Source organism: Myotis myotis, unplaced genomic scaffold (genome assembly GCF_014108235.1).
Source record: "Myotis myotis isolate mMyoMyo1 unplaced genomic scaffold, mMyoMyo1.p scaffold_m19_p_16, whole genome shotgun sequence".
Taxonomy (NCBI): domain Eukaryota; kingdom Metazoa; phylum Chordata; class Mammalia; order Chiroptera; family Vespertilionidae; genus Myotis; species Myotis myotis.
Window position 1 is genome coordinate 35,216,791 of NW_023416320.1, and position 16,339 is coordinate 35,233,129.

Consider the following 16,339-nt stretch of genomic DNA (forward strand, 5'->3'; position numbering starts at 1 on the left):
TTTAAAATTAAGCCTTAATATACTAAGGCAGGAGAAAAAAAGCTGTTTCATAAAATCAGCCTATGAAATAGATTCTAAAGTCCCTGTAGGAAAAGCAAAGGACAGTAGTATGAGGATCTTGTGTGCTAATATTAAAAGACATGTCCGGAGGTGTGAGTAGAAAAATAAATTTGATATATTACTGATTCATCCATATCATGATAGTAATACAGCAATGCCAAAAAAAAAAAAAAAGATTGACCAAACTTGCAGATTCAAGATTTAAAAAACATTAAGCTGTATGTAACACACAGGCTAAGTAAATTACTATATATGTAAAAAGTTTTCACAGTGAAATATCTGAGGTAACATTTATTTCTTTTATCTACCTGAAAGATATTTTTGAGCAAATGAAGTGGGGGATGAGCTGTATATATTTTCTGAACAGTGACAATGTTTCAAAGTATGAGATGAGCCAGTTTTACAAAGCTAGATCTGATGTGCTTCAAAAACCATGGTATTAATTAACTGTGTGTTTTTTTTTTAACTTTTAGAGATAAACCATTCTGGGACAAAAATCCATTCCTGCATAGTTTAGGATACCTATAAAATTGGTCTAGTTTAGCAATGGCTAGCAAATTCTACCCTAGAAAATCCTAGAGGATCAGGTACTCCATATTAAAGTGCACAATATTCTCCTAAATTCTAATGGATTCCTAAGACTACAAAAGTAGAGATAATTAGGATATATTATCATTAAAAACTTGAAGGTTTTTAATAGAATCAGCAATTTTTCTGTTAAGATACAGAAGCTATAAATAATTAAGCAAAGAATTATTATTTTTATTTTCATTTTTAGGTCCTATACTTGTCAGAAGAGATTTTTCAGAACAATAGGCCTAAGAGTAGGAAAATGACTGTTTTTGCTGGATAAGTACAGTTTTCAAGGATGATACCTGATAATATTTCACCACTGTCTTGAATTCCAGGGCAATCTCAGTTAGCTTATAGACTAGAGTCCAAATATTACATATGAATATAACCTCAGATATCTGAGAAGAAATTCAGAAGAAATGTAATGAAAAAATGAAATGCACCACACAAGAATAATATAATCTTATAATATATCAAAGATGTAGCTTTTGTTTTCATTATAAGCTAAAATTTAAATACTGAGTTTTTATATAAAATTGGACATTGATTTTATGTTTGCAGAAGACTTTGGTGATGATGAGTTTGAGAGGACAAAGTACTAATAGTACTTTTGCTAGGATACCTGTGAAACAGTATAAATTATTAAAACAGACAAGCATATTATCTGTTCAAATGAGTGACATGTCTACCTATAACAAACAATGGATAGTTGAATAAATCATAATGAGGTATGCTCATATAAAGTATATTATGGAAACAGAAATAGTAGGTAAAATGTTGACTCTTGCCTGAAGAGATTCCCATAATGACAGTGAAGGTGATTTTCTGGAAAGCAAGAAAACCACTTGGAAAAAAGCTACCCTGATAGCAGAAAGGCAGACATTACACTGCTTTGAAGTTGCACATGCAGGTAGAGAGGTTTAGAGTGCACACTCAAGATATACTGCTTGACTGTACGTCTTGGCTCCATTCCCCAAAACTCTCTATGAATGAAACAGTCATCAAAATAATGAAGACCCAGTTAGCCTGGTTGTGGAATGAGCAAGTTATTTAATTTCCCCACGTCTCCTTATCTGTAAATTGAGGACAATAATACTCATCTAATGAGGCTACTTAAAGGATTAAACTAATAATACAGGTAAAGCACTTTGAAATATACCAACCATGTGGTAAACCTTCTAATTATATAGTGGGTATATCAGTGGTTCTCAACCTTCCTAATGCTGCGACCCTTTAATACAGTTCCTCATGTTGTGGTGACCCCCAATTTCATTGTTACAAATTGAACATAATTAAAGCATAGTGATTAATCACAAAAACAATATGTAATTATATATGTGTTTTCGGATGGTCTTAGGCGACCCCTGTGAAAGGGTCATTCGACCCCCAAAGGGGTCGTGACCCACAGGTTGAGAACCTCCGGTATAGATGATACACAATCTTTCTTCATCCTTCCCAAGAAAAATGCAAATAACCTCCTTCCCCTAACAAAAAAGATTGCAAGTGGACATTAAGAATTATTTTCAAGGATAAAAGTTCCAGGGAGTACTTCCAGGGTCAGTAGCCTGGAACACTCTAGTTCTGTCTGTACGTAGAGCAAAAAGTTTTATCTGATGCAAAATAAAATAATGGATCAGCATGAGTCTCAAAGCACCAAAACAAACAAACAAACAAACAGTACATATTACATTTATATTTTTGAAAGTTTCCATAAAAAGTGGCAAAGAAAAAAAAATTTAAATGTCAGCCGAAACCGGTTTGGCTCAGTGGATAGAGCGTCGGCCTGCGGACTGAAGGGTCCCAGGTTCGATTCCAGTCAAGGGCATGTACCTGGGTTGCGGGCATATCCCCAATGGGAGATGTGCAGGAGGCAGCTGATCGATGTTTCTCTCTCATCGATGTTTCTAACTCTCTATCTCTCTCCCTTTCTCTCTGTAAAAAATCAATAAAATATATTTAAAAAAAAAATTTAAATGTCAGATTTGTAAAATGTTAAGTTTCAATTTGGGGGGCATTCATCTGGTAAAAACTAATATTAAAAAAAAAAACACCACACCACTAAATGTTCTATATACTAGAAATTTTAAAAATCTGAAACTAAATATTCCCATAGTAAAATAAACCAGAGTATGGTTTTTCTTTTAGAAAACAAACTAAAAATGAGGAATACCTGGTAATGTCTATAATATACCAATTTCCAAGTTCTTTCCAAAGAAGCTTATAATGAGAATTGCCAGCAAATCCCTTCATTTTACCCCTAATGCAGTCCTCTATCAGAAAGAGAAAGTACACTCTGTTTCCCAATAGGGATAATAAGGGGAATGTTTTCTATACAGGGAATCAAACATTTGTGTTCTTTTTCATCAAGGTTACTATTTGCCTAATGCCCACTAATACCTACTAAAACTTACATTATCATACTGTTTCTTTCCTATATTCTATAACAGTCGTGGGCAAACTACGGCCCACGGGCCGGATCCGGCCTGTTTGAAATGAATAAAACTATTGAAAAAAAAGACCGTACTCTTTTATGTAATGATGTTTACTTTGAATTTATATTAGTTCACACAAACACTCCATCCATGCTTTTGTTCCGGCCCTCTGGTCCAGTTTAAGAACCCATTGTGGCCCTCGAGTCAAAAAGTTTGCCCACCCCTGTTCTATAACCTAAAATGCAAAAGTATGTGCTTCATCATTTAAATCACATCATATTACAATACAGTCTTACATTACTTAACGAAATTTTTTTGGCAATAAAATTTTCTGTTTACTACTGTGCACAAAAAATCTAAATGCTACAGAATTAAACCAGTTTCATTTGAAAAGGGAATAAAGTGAATACCTTACCTATCTACAGCAACAACAACACTCTGAGAACTGGTTTCTCCAATGGATTCCTGAATACTTGCTATCTGCTTCCAGTCCACATTTCCTCCAACTACCACACATAAAAGAGAGTTATTTCAGTTTGAAAGTAAGTCTGAATGCTGGAAGAACACACTTAGAGTTCTAAAATACATTTCTGAAATCAGTTATTTTCCTAATGAAAGAAAGAATGCTTTAGTTGAACAATTCATTTGGCATCACTGACCTTTATCAAGGCAAAATGTGCTTAATGAGCTATACTAGTTAGTACACAGACATGGTTATAAAGATGTAAATTGTGTTTGCAAAAATTACACAAATTAGGGCCACTGAGAATTTAGAGCACAAATTAATGACATTAGGCATAATTACTCTTAGTGTTTAAGAAAGACAGTACTAGTTCAGGTTCCAATGATCCCTCTAAGGATGACTCCCAACTCCACATAATCAGATCTCCCCTGTCATTTAATCTCCAGTCCCTGTTTATAAATGCTTATTGAAAATTCTAACTCTATGTTCTAACATCCTCTTATTCAAAAGAAGAATTTATTTTCCCCAAAAAACTGGTTCCATATGTCATACAGCAGAACAACAACTTCCCCAAGTTTTCAAACTCTTAACCTTACAATCATCTTCAAGATCTTTCCACTAGTCACTAAATCTTTCTTTTGACCTGTTTTCATATCATTCATTAATTTTCATTCCTACTCAGTTAAGATGCTTATAATTTCAGGCCCAGATAATTGAAAGTTTCCTGAATGCTTTCCTTGCTGCTAATTTCTCCCCTCTTAAATCTCTCCTTCATTCTCTTGCCAGATTAACTTTCCTAAATCACCAGCTTCATTTTGCTTACTTTACTTTTAGGATAAAGCATAAACTTTTCAACAGAGCACTTAAGGCAGTTCCCTTCAACACTCTAGAGTCTAGACAATATAGCGTCTCTATTCAGGGCATTCCCTCAACTATCTAAAACCCTAACTAGTTTGAGTTCCCAATGAAGGATTCCTCTCCACTGCTCTCATCTTCCTCTGAACTAAGCATTTACTTATAGAAGTACTACTCAAATCAGAATTTCTTCCATATAGTTTCATATAAATTACTTTGGTTGTGTTAATATTGCCTTCTCAGCCAGATAAAAAGATCTCTAAGGTTAGGAACCAAGACATAAACATTTTTTTTTGTATCCCCCTACACTTCACTCAATATTAAGTGCAAAGCAGATGCTCAATAAATACTGTTGACTTGACTGACCAGATACACAATAAATGCCTTTAAGAATGGAAACATAATAGATAACATTATTTAAACTAGCTGGACTCAATTCTATTCTAGCAACTGAACAAAGTAAAAAAGATGTCCTGTCCTCAGAGTTAACAATTTACCAGGAGAGACACCACTTACAACCAACTTTAATACAATGTAATGATTACTTCATGACTGAAACAAACTAATTATATATAATACTAGTTTTGCTAAATATATTTAATTTTGATGGGATAAAGGAGAATGGGGATGTTAACTCATGGGAAGGTTTCAAATATGAAATATTAATTTAAGTTGGACCCAGAAGGATGATCATGTGGGAAAGGAGACAAGAGGAAAAGCAATTCAGGTAGAAGGAGCAGCATATACAATGTACTGGAAGTGTGCAAGTGGATCAATCAGATAAATATATACCCAGCCCTATCACCTTGGCTAAAATGAAATACTTAGTACATTAATAAATTGTGCATAATTTATATTGGTGCATAACTTACTTGGTGCAAAAATTAATACTTGGTATATAAACTAATACTTGGTGCATTATTAAATGCTGTTAATAAAGGATATTAATTTATTTAAACACACACACACACATACACACACACACACACACAGACTAAACCAACTTGATTGTCTGTTCTATATCATCTAGCCTTAATTCTGACTACAGCATCCTGCTGAAGAAAGCATCTGTTGTCTGGATAGGTGACAGGGCACAGATGTACAGGGGTGAACATCTGCTACATGGGATTAACCAATGAGATGGCCTGAAAGGCGAGCTCTGCCTAACAGGCCAAGTCAAAAGACTGGCTCTCTCTTGGATGTAGACGCAAAAATGAGAGACCTGATCTATCAGGAGTGAGTGGAAAATGGGGCAGGCTAAAAGAGGTAGATAATATAAGAGAAAGCCTAGATAAAGCAGGAAAGAGGTAGAAGAGGATGGTTGGTTACTTGAATGGCTTGGAAGTCTGACATTTTTATTTCACTTCCAGATCCCAAAAAGTGTGTATTTTTCTGTAAATGCACTTCTCCTGAAAGAATAAGGCAGGCCATCTAATATCCTTGCAACCTAAATGGCACAACGGCACAGTGATCAAATTAATTTTAATTTACTTCCAAATATACTAACAGTAAATGCTATCAGCATGCATTATTTATTGTTTGATTAAACTTTTAGGAGATAAAAAAACTTCACTGCTATTTTATTTTTAGTGTAACCTACTTCTGTTGCTTGGCATAACTGAGCCTTGGCAATTTGTACCTGTCATTATTTTGGCCTTCCCACACTTCTTAGTTCTTAAAAAAAAAAAAAAAAAAGGCCTTTCAAAAGCTATTGAATCAATCATTGCACATTCATTTCACTTGCCTGTAAACATTTTTCATCTGTATCTTGTGCTATTTCTGGAGTAATTATAGTTCTGATATTCCAAGTCAGACTTCCAGATTATAAAAGTCACCATGCAGGTGCTCAGGCAGTTCTAAATCCTGCTGCTGGGTCACCAAGTTATTAGGTCTACAACTGCATCACCCAGAACCACAGCATCTAAGGTACAACTGAGGTACAGACTGCACTGCTGGCTGACACAGTTGGATAACCAATGGGAACTAACTGTCCCAGTCCAACTTGAAGCCACATATGGTCCTGGTCTTTACTTCTTTCCCTATTGATCGTTTTTCAAGCTTGAAATTCTTTTGGATTTCCTAAGAATTTTTACTGTAAGCAACAACAGAGAAATCACTAAAAGATAAAAATAGAAATTTTCCAGAAATATAATGTTACAGTACAAAGCTTTAAAAGGTAAATACTCCTAGATCTCAGGTGCATTCCTTCTTGCTAAGTCATGTCTCTAGATTTCTTGGTTAAAGTGGGGTGGGAAATAATGACAGAGAATAATCCAGAAACCATTAATAGATTTGCCTACATACCAAATCCATTTATATATATTCTTATTTAATCCTAACAACTCCATTAGTTTGAAAAAGATGAAACCAAAGCTCAGAGAATTAGTGACTTGAACACAGTCAGGAAGAAATTTGCAGAATTCAAACCCAAAAGTATAGTATTCAAAGTGAAAGACAGTCTAAACTTTGCCTCTTCCCTGATGAAACTTTTTTCCATTTATGACTAAAAATGCATGGCCTTTGGCTCTCCTGTATCCATTAATATTTTCCTTTTTTTCTATTTGGTTAAATCTGGAAGTTCCTGGCCAGACTAAGCACATGGGAAACCATGGGCAAGTTTCCATAGTAGCAGAAGCATTTAGGTAGGTCTGCACAGTACCTTTAAAAAACCTGAATGTGAGTGCTTTCTCCAATTGCCCTTACTATTTACAATCTTATACAAGCCTTCACTCATTTAAGTTACCTACTTAGTCTTAAAAGCAGTAACTTTAAACTTCCTTTCTCCTACCCCCAACTACGAGATTAAGACTAAACCTCATTTAATGTTGCAAACTATTTCAGGCAAAAAAGGCTTAGTTCTCTATACATTCATCTTGTTTTTCCTCAGAACGATAGCCAATGGGCATTTTATCATATCCCTCCAATTATATTTCATTCCTACAATAAAGTTACTTAGATTGAACAAGTTAAACAATTTTTGATACTTCATAGAAATAATTTGTAAAATGCTCACCCAGGCCTAGCCCCACAAATTCATCAGGAGCCTGATCCTTCGTTCCAGTAAGAGATCCTTCTCTGCCTCGCACTGTTCCAGAAATGTATCGAGGTTTCACTCCAGTTCCTATAAGTTGTGCAAGCTCCAACTGACTGATGCACTTCAGAATCTTAATTTTAAAAAAGAAAAAACTTAATTCCACGTTAAAAATGTCTGCAAATATATTTAAATGTATGCAGCCAGGATTTAAACCTAGGCTACATTATAAATCACTAGAGGCCTGGTGCACCGGCCTGCAGGGACCAGTGGGCCTCTGCACCGCTGCAGCCTGGCCTTACCCTCCAGGTCATCAGGCTCCAGCCGCTGTTCTTGTTGATCACGCACAGTATGAAGCAGTGCTCAAAGCCGCAGGCGGCCAGGGAGGAGCCTGAGCCCGGGCTGGGCACCCTGCTGCTCCCACTCATCCTGGCCACATTGAGCCTGCCGCCACTAGTGCGTGTAGAGGTAGTGTCCACGGGAGAGGACCATACAGCTGCACTCCTCAGCCGTCAGCCCAGCGTCTGGTGCCCATCTGCAAGCTGAGCGGCACTCCCACTGTGAGAGCACACTGACCTTCAGGGGGCATCTCCTGTGTTAAGCATCTGCCCCCTGGTGGTCAGTGTACGTCACAGCTACTGGCCAGTCATCTGGTCTTCTGGTTGCTTAGGCTTTTATACATATAGATTATAAAATGCTATCTGTATCTACCCCGAATGTACTTAATTTTCTCCCCAAACACTTAGGCATGTCAGTGATAAAATATTTAGCTCATTTTATAAATCAAATTACAAAACTAAAAACAGAGAAAGTGCTTATACCTCATGCCATGAATTTCCTAAATAATTTCCATCTGTATGAGCCACTGTGATAAGCGTTTTTATTGTGTCAATGTTCTTCTGTTTCATTTCAGTAATACCAGAACTCACTGTGAGTAAGGTAAATCTTGCTAGTGCCTGAACATATGCATCTCTTTCCAGCTATAAAAAAGAGAAAAGTATACTTGACATGGTTGTAAACACAACAGAGTGATCCTTAATTCCCTAATGACAAACTGTTTACTTGTTTAGTAAGTTTTTAACTGAAAAATCATAACTTATATGCAATATCTCAAACTAGAGTGTTTTTTTTAAGATAAATGAGACAGAAAATTTCTAACATGCAAAGGTGAAGGTGTCAAATCAAGATGAGATTTTATTAATAAATTCATATAGTAGAAAAACATTCATTGAATATTTGTTTCAAGTACTGTGTGAACTAGCAGAAACCTTATTTATAAACTTGCTCACTTTTTCATTATAAGTAGACTGTGCTTTTTAAGTCCTATCATTCATAATAAAATATAAAAGTTTTAAAAAAAGAAAGCAAGCTTTGACTACATTTATTATCAGACAAAGCATATAAATTACTAGGAGGGGCTATCTTCATGAAAATTATGTACTATATACCTGGTTTTCTTAAACTTGTTCTGAGGGTTAAGACATATACACACACATACACACATATATATACATATGAAACAGTTTATTCTTGTATTATTATTTATTCTCTATATGAATAATTATAAACCTACTATCTGTATATAAAATATGAAAATATATGTGATTCAATAAGAACTTGCAACATATTTATTTAAATAAGATATCGAAATTAACATATAAGAATTCAAAGTCTTAGGGAAGAATTGCAAACCAAAGTTATTATGAATTTTAGGCACATCAGTATAGAACTACTCTGTCACAGATTCTCAGATTCTTAAATATTAAGATTTAAATTATATCATAAACTTGAAATTAGTTTCTCCTAAGTCAAACATAAAAAAATAATTTAAACTATAGTAATGGCATAAGTAGACTGACTACAAAGGCAAATTTCATTATTACCTGAATGCTGAAAATGCATGCAATTCTGATTGCACATCTTATACCTTCCAGGCAAAGAGAAGCTACTTCAGTATCATCACAGTCTTGTAGACCCACACTGAATGCAGCCAGAAAAGGTGTCCAAGCCAACTAGGAAAATTAAAATTTAAAATATATCATGTATATCAAGTGTTAATTAAAAATTATGATAATACTAAATTCATAGTTCTCAAGGCTTTCAGACAATAAATAACTTGAAGTTCTGAAAAAAAAAAAGCAATAAATTTCTTAGCATAGCTATTTGGAAAGCTTTCTTAGACAAAAGGAAAAAAACCAATTTAATGCAGCCTGGTCTTAAATAAATAAAAGAATAAGATCATAAATTCAGTAGAAGGCCTTACGAATATTTTAAGTGCAGCATTTATAAATTATTCACATCAATAAAATGGGATAATCAATATTCAAAAATGGTATCACTTATACCCCTGACTTGAGAACTCATCTCTCTCTGCAAGCTTTTTCCCTTGCAATATCATGGGCTTTTTATTTCCAAGAAAATCCTTTAGCATTTTCTACTTGCAGCAATTCTATTACTTTCTTTACTTTAAGCATGCTCCCTGAACATCATTTAGCCTTTTTTTTTTTTTTTCCAGTCAAATACTTTACATTGACATGTCAGTGATAACCCTGGACAATACTTTAAAAATATAGTTCAATAAAATATTTCTTCATTATAGACAGTGAAAGCCAACAAACACTTAATTTTACTATAAAAACTGAATACCTACTTTTAATGGAAAAGAAACAAAAAAAGAGCTACCCTTTGACTGCTGAACATGCTAATGTCAAAACAGAGAGATTAGTGTGTGCGTGTATGACTTTGACATGTCTGATGTGAGAGTATTTGCTTTTCATAAGTCGTCATGAAGCAAAACTATAAACCATATAGCCATACAGATGAAAAAATGTTTATATGAGTGTGCTATAGAAATGACAACTAAAATGTTTAAAAGATCTAAGAAGTTTTTAGCATTATGAAGGAAAACACAACACTTTGCTTGTAACAGCAGAAAGTTTAGAAATAAAGTGTATAATCCCTACAAATAACATAAACCACAGAACCGAACTTCAAGTCTTAGCTTTGCCACTTATTTAATCTTTCTGAAACGCAGTTTCCTCCTGTTTAATAACTGGTCCATCACTGTGAAGAGAAGCTCTGGGCAGCATATGAAGTGCAGAACTTTTAAAATACAAAGTACTACATGGAAGCAACAAATGACACATTCCACTAGAAACCCTGTATAACATTTTATGGAAGTATATGGTCCATAAGCCAGTAAAAAAATGTTTAACTCTATTAGAAATTAAAGACAATGATTTCTCCAATCAAATCACATTGAATAATATCCAGGGACAGTGAAATTAAATTGCCCACTCATAATTGTATAAACCTTTACAGAATACAACTTGCCAATTGTAGAAAGATTCCTAGTAATGTGTGTATCCCTTCATAGTATAATGCACTCTAGGAATCTCTCATTTATTCCTTGACCCAGTCAGTGCTTATTATTGAGCACTGGCTACAAGTGAGCAACTGTGCCAGATACTGGGAAAAGTGAACAGAACAGATGTAGTCCCTTGCCTCGTGGAGCTTAAAGTACAGCCAAGAGGCATACCAGCCTTACGTTTTAATACACATATTAACATAAATGTACAAATAAAAATGGTTATAAATACAATGAAGGAAAAGAACAGCATGTTATGAAAAGGGAACTAATTTGAATTAGAGGGGTCAGAGCAAAACTTTCTGAAAAGGTAACATTATAAGTGGAAACTACACAGGCAAAGAAAAGAACATTCTAGACACAGGACACAGCTTATAAGAATGCTCTGGAGAGAAAATAATTTAGGACATTCTAGAAGCCTAAAGAATGCCAGTGTGACTGCAGCACAGTAAGAGACAGAAGAAACAGAAGAGTTCTAGCAATGAGTTTGGAAAGGCAGGTGGTCTCTAGACCCTCTCAGTGTGCTAATTTCATCAAGTGTCATGCAAAGTCAGTGAAGAGCCTTAAGGAAGAAGGTGAAACTGCATTTTTTCTTTTATAAAGATCATTCTGGCTTCTGTAAATGGTAAGAAGTGCACATAAGGACACTACAGTATTAAGAGTGAGAAGTGAGGGTGTCTGAAGAGAACAATGGCAGTGCTGAGAGGATGTTTAAATAAACTATAACTAATCCATATCATAAAACGTATTGACAAATTCTTAATGATACAGGGAAATAGTTATGTGAGAAACTGCAAGATAAAAAATTCTATACATAATACGATCACAACAGTTTAAGATAAAAAAGTAGTATATTAACAAAAGGTTTTTTCTGAATGGCTGAATTATGGCTAGATCCTTATTTTGCTTTTTTCTGCCTCCCCCTTTACAAAAACATTTGAAAAACAAAACAAAAGAAGGGTATAATATTATTCAAAACAGAAAAGCTGACTTATAAAATATATTTTATAATAAAGAAAAAGTGTTTATAACATTTCAACATGATTTTCTATTATTATTCCAAAAGATAAAGCCAGTGATACACCACTATTCCTTTTAACATTACCTCCTTAGCCCCCCTCCTATTCTATAATTCTCCACCAACTTTTAGAAATATCACTCTCACTTAGACCTTGAAGTAGGGGTAAAAGTAATTATAAAATTTTACACCTAAAAGGAAGCACAGAAATCTGGTAGTCATTTTCACCACCCATACATATGTATAGTGAAGTCTGCATTAGAATTTAAATTATGACCTTTAGCTTCCACAGACCATCTTAACCACACAAACTGCAATGTACTTTACCCATTTTCCCTTTCCAAACTTAACTAGACTCCCCTCCACTTCCCTACGATCCTTACGATGCACTGCTTACTCATTCTAGAATTTGGAGAAAGGGTAGAAAAAAAAGAATAGGAAATGAAAAAGGAATGAGAAATCACATTTTAAAGAACCAGCACCATTCTTAGTAGATCAACCTATAAAAATAAACAATGCTTCTTTCTGTTCCTTACTCTTTTTTTCTGGGCTCCGGGCATATCAGAACCCTCCTATTACATTAGCTCCTAGGCCAGAAGCACTGAGAGAGAGCAAGCAGCTCAATGACGATCCTTTGGAATTTTAGGTAACTCCAAAGTTACCTAAAGTTTGAAATAAAACTTATTTAGAGAAAACCAGGCGCAGGATTAATGATCATTCTTTGAACTTTTTCTATTCTTAAGATCACACAGCTATTAATTCCTAATAGTGCATACATTTGTCATTCTCTTTAAGAATACATTTTGTATTTGCCATGTCCTAAATAACATGGCTTTTTGGTTCGATGTCTATACCAATGGGATATGTCATTATATGTAAATGCCTACTGCCACCAAAAGTTACTAGTAACTCTTACCTTAAACATGGGTCTCACATGCTCCAAATGCGTTGCACTTGTAAAAGGTGCTTGAACATGGCTGACGGCTTCCATGAGTGCTTTAGCTGTCTTAGCCATCTGTTCCATTTCTAAGTTATACAGAAGTCTTCTTTGTTTTTCATTAGCTACATCTGAAACATCCACCATTAGCATTTAAAATAGGAAGCATTTAAAAATGTTATTTTGATGTTTTATTACAAAACAATAATTACCACCAATATACCAATTAAAAATAGTCCTAAGAAGTCAGACACAAACGGTCACATAATGTATGATTAGACGCATATGAAATATCCAGAATAGGTAAATCCATAGGAACAGAAAACAGACTGGGATAACCAGGGCCTAAGGAATGGGAGGGAACCTGAAGTAACTGCTTATTCGAACAGGGTTTTATTTTGGGGTGATGAAAATGTTTCAGAACTAGATAGTGGTGGTGGTTGCACAACAGGTGAATGGACCAAACGCCACTGAAGTGTTCACTTCAAAATGGTTAATTTTTTAAAACATTTTTTCTAAAACATTGATTTTAGAGAGAGGGAGAGGGAAAGAGAGAAACATCAATGTGAGAGAGACACTTGAATCAGCTGCCTCCTACACAAGTCACCCAACTGGATGACTGAACCCACAACCTGGTATGTGCCCTGACTAGGAATCAAACCCACCACCAGCTTTTGGTGTACGAGATGATGCTCCAGCCAACAGAGCCACACCAGCCAGGAGAAAATGGTTCATTTTAAATTAAATGAATTTCACCCCAATAATGAAAAGTGCAAAAATCCTGCACTAGGAGTCAGGGATAAGTAGAAAACCTATGAAGAGGGAAGAGAATACACACAAACCTGGGATAGGAAAAGAGATGTAAGAAGAAATGGCATCTTTGAATAGTATCTCCTGAGTTAACAAGAAAACAATGGCCCTGACACTCCAGGATGATTCAGTATTTCAGAACACCACCATCTCCCTCCCATATCTAGCTCTCTAATTGCTACCACCACATACGAAACAGGCTGTAGAAAGAGGGATGTGAAGATGTTAAAATAGGTTTGAGGAAGAAAACAATCAGAGAACTGGCACCAACTCAGGTGTAAAATGAACTCTTGATCAATATACTTAATGTTACAAGCAGAACTGAAGCCAACACACCCAGGTAAACTGCTGCTTGGTACTGAACTGCAGTAAGAGTCAAGGATGCCTAGTACAACCCCTGGCTTTGCCACTATTTGGGTTTTAGATGTAGCGATTTAATAAAAATTTTTACATTAGGCAAACTCAGCTCATAAATTCTAAAACTCTGAGTTTCTTAACTTCTGCATTTTAGTTTCCTCATTTATAAAATGAGGATGAACTTACTAAAATTCTTGAGGATCATTCCTCATACTACTCCAAAAGATAAGGCCAGTACGTCCACTCTTCCTTTTAAAACCATCTCCCTAGCCCCAACTCTCATCTTGTAATTCTTCAACAGCTTCTACAAATACATACATCACATAGGCCTTTTTGCTTCTCTTCTGTCAACAGAATTTTGCTAGTGTAACTTGCTCTGTTAAATAAAACCTGAGAGTTCATTTCTAAGTGGAAAAGCTCAGAAAGGAAGGTGTCCTCTTTCCATATTACTGTTATATTCTTAAGCCACATCACAGGTCTCATTCCTGTAATCAGATTTTAGCTCTCATTTCATCACCATTATCTACATGTACAGAAAGTCTAGAATGGAGCCAGGCCCACAGCTGGCCCCTAATGCTGGTTAGATCTAGGAACTCTACAGTGATACAATTTGTGGCACATCTGAAGTAGTGATTTCCAACTCCACAGCTATCTCACAATCCTAACCTTCCCCATATCCTTGAATCACCCCTACTTTCAGCTTGTTTATCTATGATGATATATGAAGAGATATAAATATGCTGCTTGTAGCTGATAAGGAGGCAGAAGCAAAGATTAAGAATTGAAGTCTGACTACTGGGGTTTCCTGACCAATCTCTCTGACCTCCAAATCTGTGCTGAGATTAACTGCTAAATGGACACGTGTATATTAAACATACACTAATCCATGCATATTATGTAGCATTTTCCATTAGTTATTGTCCAGAGCTACCTTTCTTCAGCAAATGAGAAAAAATACAATCATATCAGCAAATGCTATATAGTATATAAATACTATCACTAGAATAAATACTCTAACCTAAGTGAAGAACTCTTTCAAGTACCCATATTTTTCCACCTGAGCAATCAGGATTCAAATGATTTGGATACCTACTTTGCTTACTTGATTTTGTAGGGATTGCTAATTCTTTCGTTTCTTTCAATGATATCTTTTTGCCAGCTATTTCATTGTAGATGGCTGATAGATACTCTTCAGGAAGGTCTTTACTGTCATTGATACCTCTATTCATCTTAATGTACTGTTCCTTTGTCATTTTATTTTTAACCTAGAAATGAAAAGCCATTATAATTCCTAAAAATTAACATAAAAATTTCACCCATATTTTAAGAATTTAAATACTCTTATGAGAGAATTTATAAATACTTGGAAGGCAAGAAGTGAAAAATATTCAACAAAACACACAATAAAAAACTCATAGAAAATGACAGCAATGTAGATAAAAACCCATCCTGGCATATGCTAATTCAACTTGCTCTAATATACACATGAATCAAAGCCAGTTGTTACTAATGATAAAGATTAAGACAAAAATATGTGTTCTAAATATACCTCAAATTTTAAAAAAATTTGCTGACACACTATATATAAAAGGTAATTTAACTGTAAATATTCTACGTGAAAAAGAAACATAAATGACTTGTTAAAATTCACCTATATTTTAACTTTGAAAACAATTAAGAATGAGAAGAATTCATTTTAGGGATTCTTTTAAAGTATTCTCTTTTTTTATTTTTTATTTTTATTGATTTCAGAGAGGAAGGAAGAGGGAAAGAGATACAAACATCAATGATGAGAGACAATCATTCATTGGGTGCCTCCTGCACACCCCCTATTAGGGATCGAGCCTGCAACCCAGGCATATGCCCTTGAACCTGGGACCCTTCAGTACGCAGGCCGACGTTGGATCCACTGAGTCAAACTTCTTAGGGCTAAAGTGTTCTTTAAAAATGATGTCATTTGTTATAGTTCATATAGTCTTAAAGTGTATATTATATGGGGTCATAATTATGGGTTCAATTTTCTAACCAGCAACTTAGCTTTGTAGGAACCCATAAGCACAGCGGCATGCTGCATATCAGCACATGATGCCAGCAGTCTGACAGGAGCCACATGACAATAAGCTACCACTGCCAGACCAGCACGTGTCCTACAGACAGAAACTAGTGCAATCAAGACAGGACACTGTTCCCAAGATTTAACACTCCCTAACTGACTTGTGTCCAGAAACTTTTAACAATCTGATACTATGTAAGGCAGTTTTAATATTTCTTTAAAATAACTTTCATGAGAAGGTACATATGTATAGGAAGACATGACACAGATGCACATAACATTGATAATTCATTTATAGAACCAAATTCTTTAAAAATACAACATTCTAAAAACAAAGGGAGGTAGTGTAAAACATAATTCTACTTTTGGTTTAGACAGAAAAA

General features: G+C 35.0%; 1 protein-coding gene across 5 annotated transcripts in view; it reads right to left on the minus strand.

Annotated features, from left to right (window-relative positions):
* The window catches only part of ARFGEF1 (ADP ribosylation factor guanine nucleotide exchange factor 1), a 102,850-nt gene that overhangs the window by 25,176 nt on the left and 61,335 nt on the right, over positions 1 to 16,339 (minus strand). For all 5 annotated transcript variants that reach the window (XR_004972520.1, XM_036338447.1, XM_036338449.1 and 2 more), the window contains exons 18-23: positions 14,997 to 15,168; positions 12,716 to 12,867; positions 9,298 to 9,426; positions 8,236 to 8,394; positions 7,397 to 7,547; positions 3,481 to 3,571 (exon numbers count right to left, since the gene is read on the minus strand). Coding sequence is in view for 4 of the 5 variants with exons in the window: in XM_036338447.1 (XP_036194340.1) it covers positions 3,481 to 3,571; positions 7,397 to 7,547; positions 8,236 to 8,394; positions 9,298 to 9,426; positions 12,716 to 12,867; positions 14,997 to 15,168 (854 nt within the window). In the remaining variant the exon portion in view is untranslated. The remainder of the gene's footprint in view (positions 1 to 3,480; positions 3,572 to 7,396; positions 7,548 to 8,235; positions 8,395 to 9,297; positions 9,427 to 12,715; positions 12,868 to 14,996; positions 15,169 to 16,339) is intronic.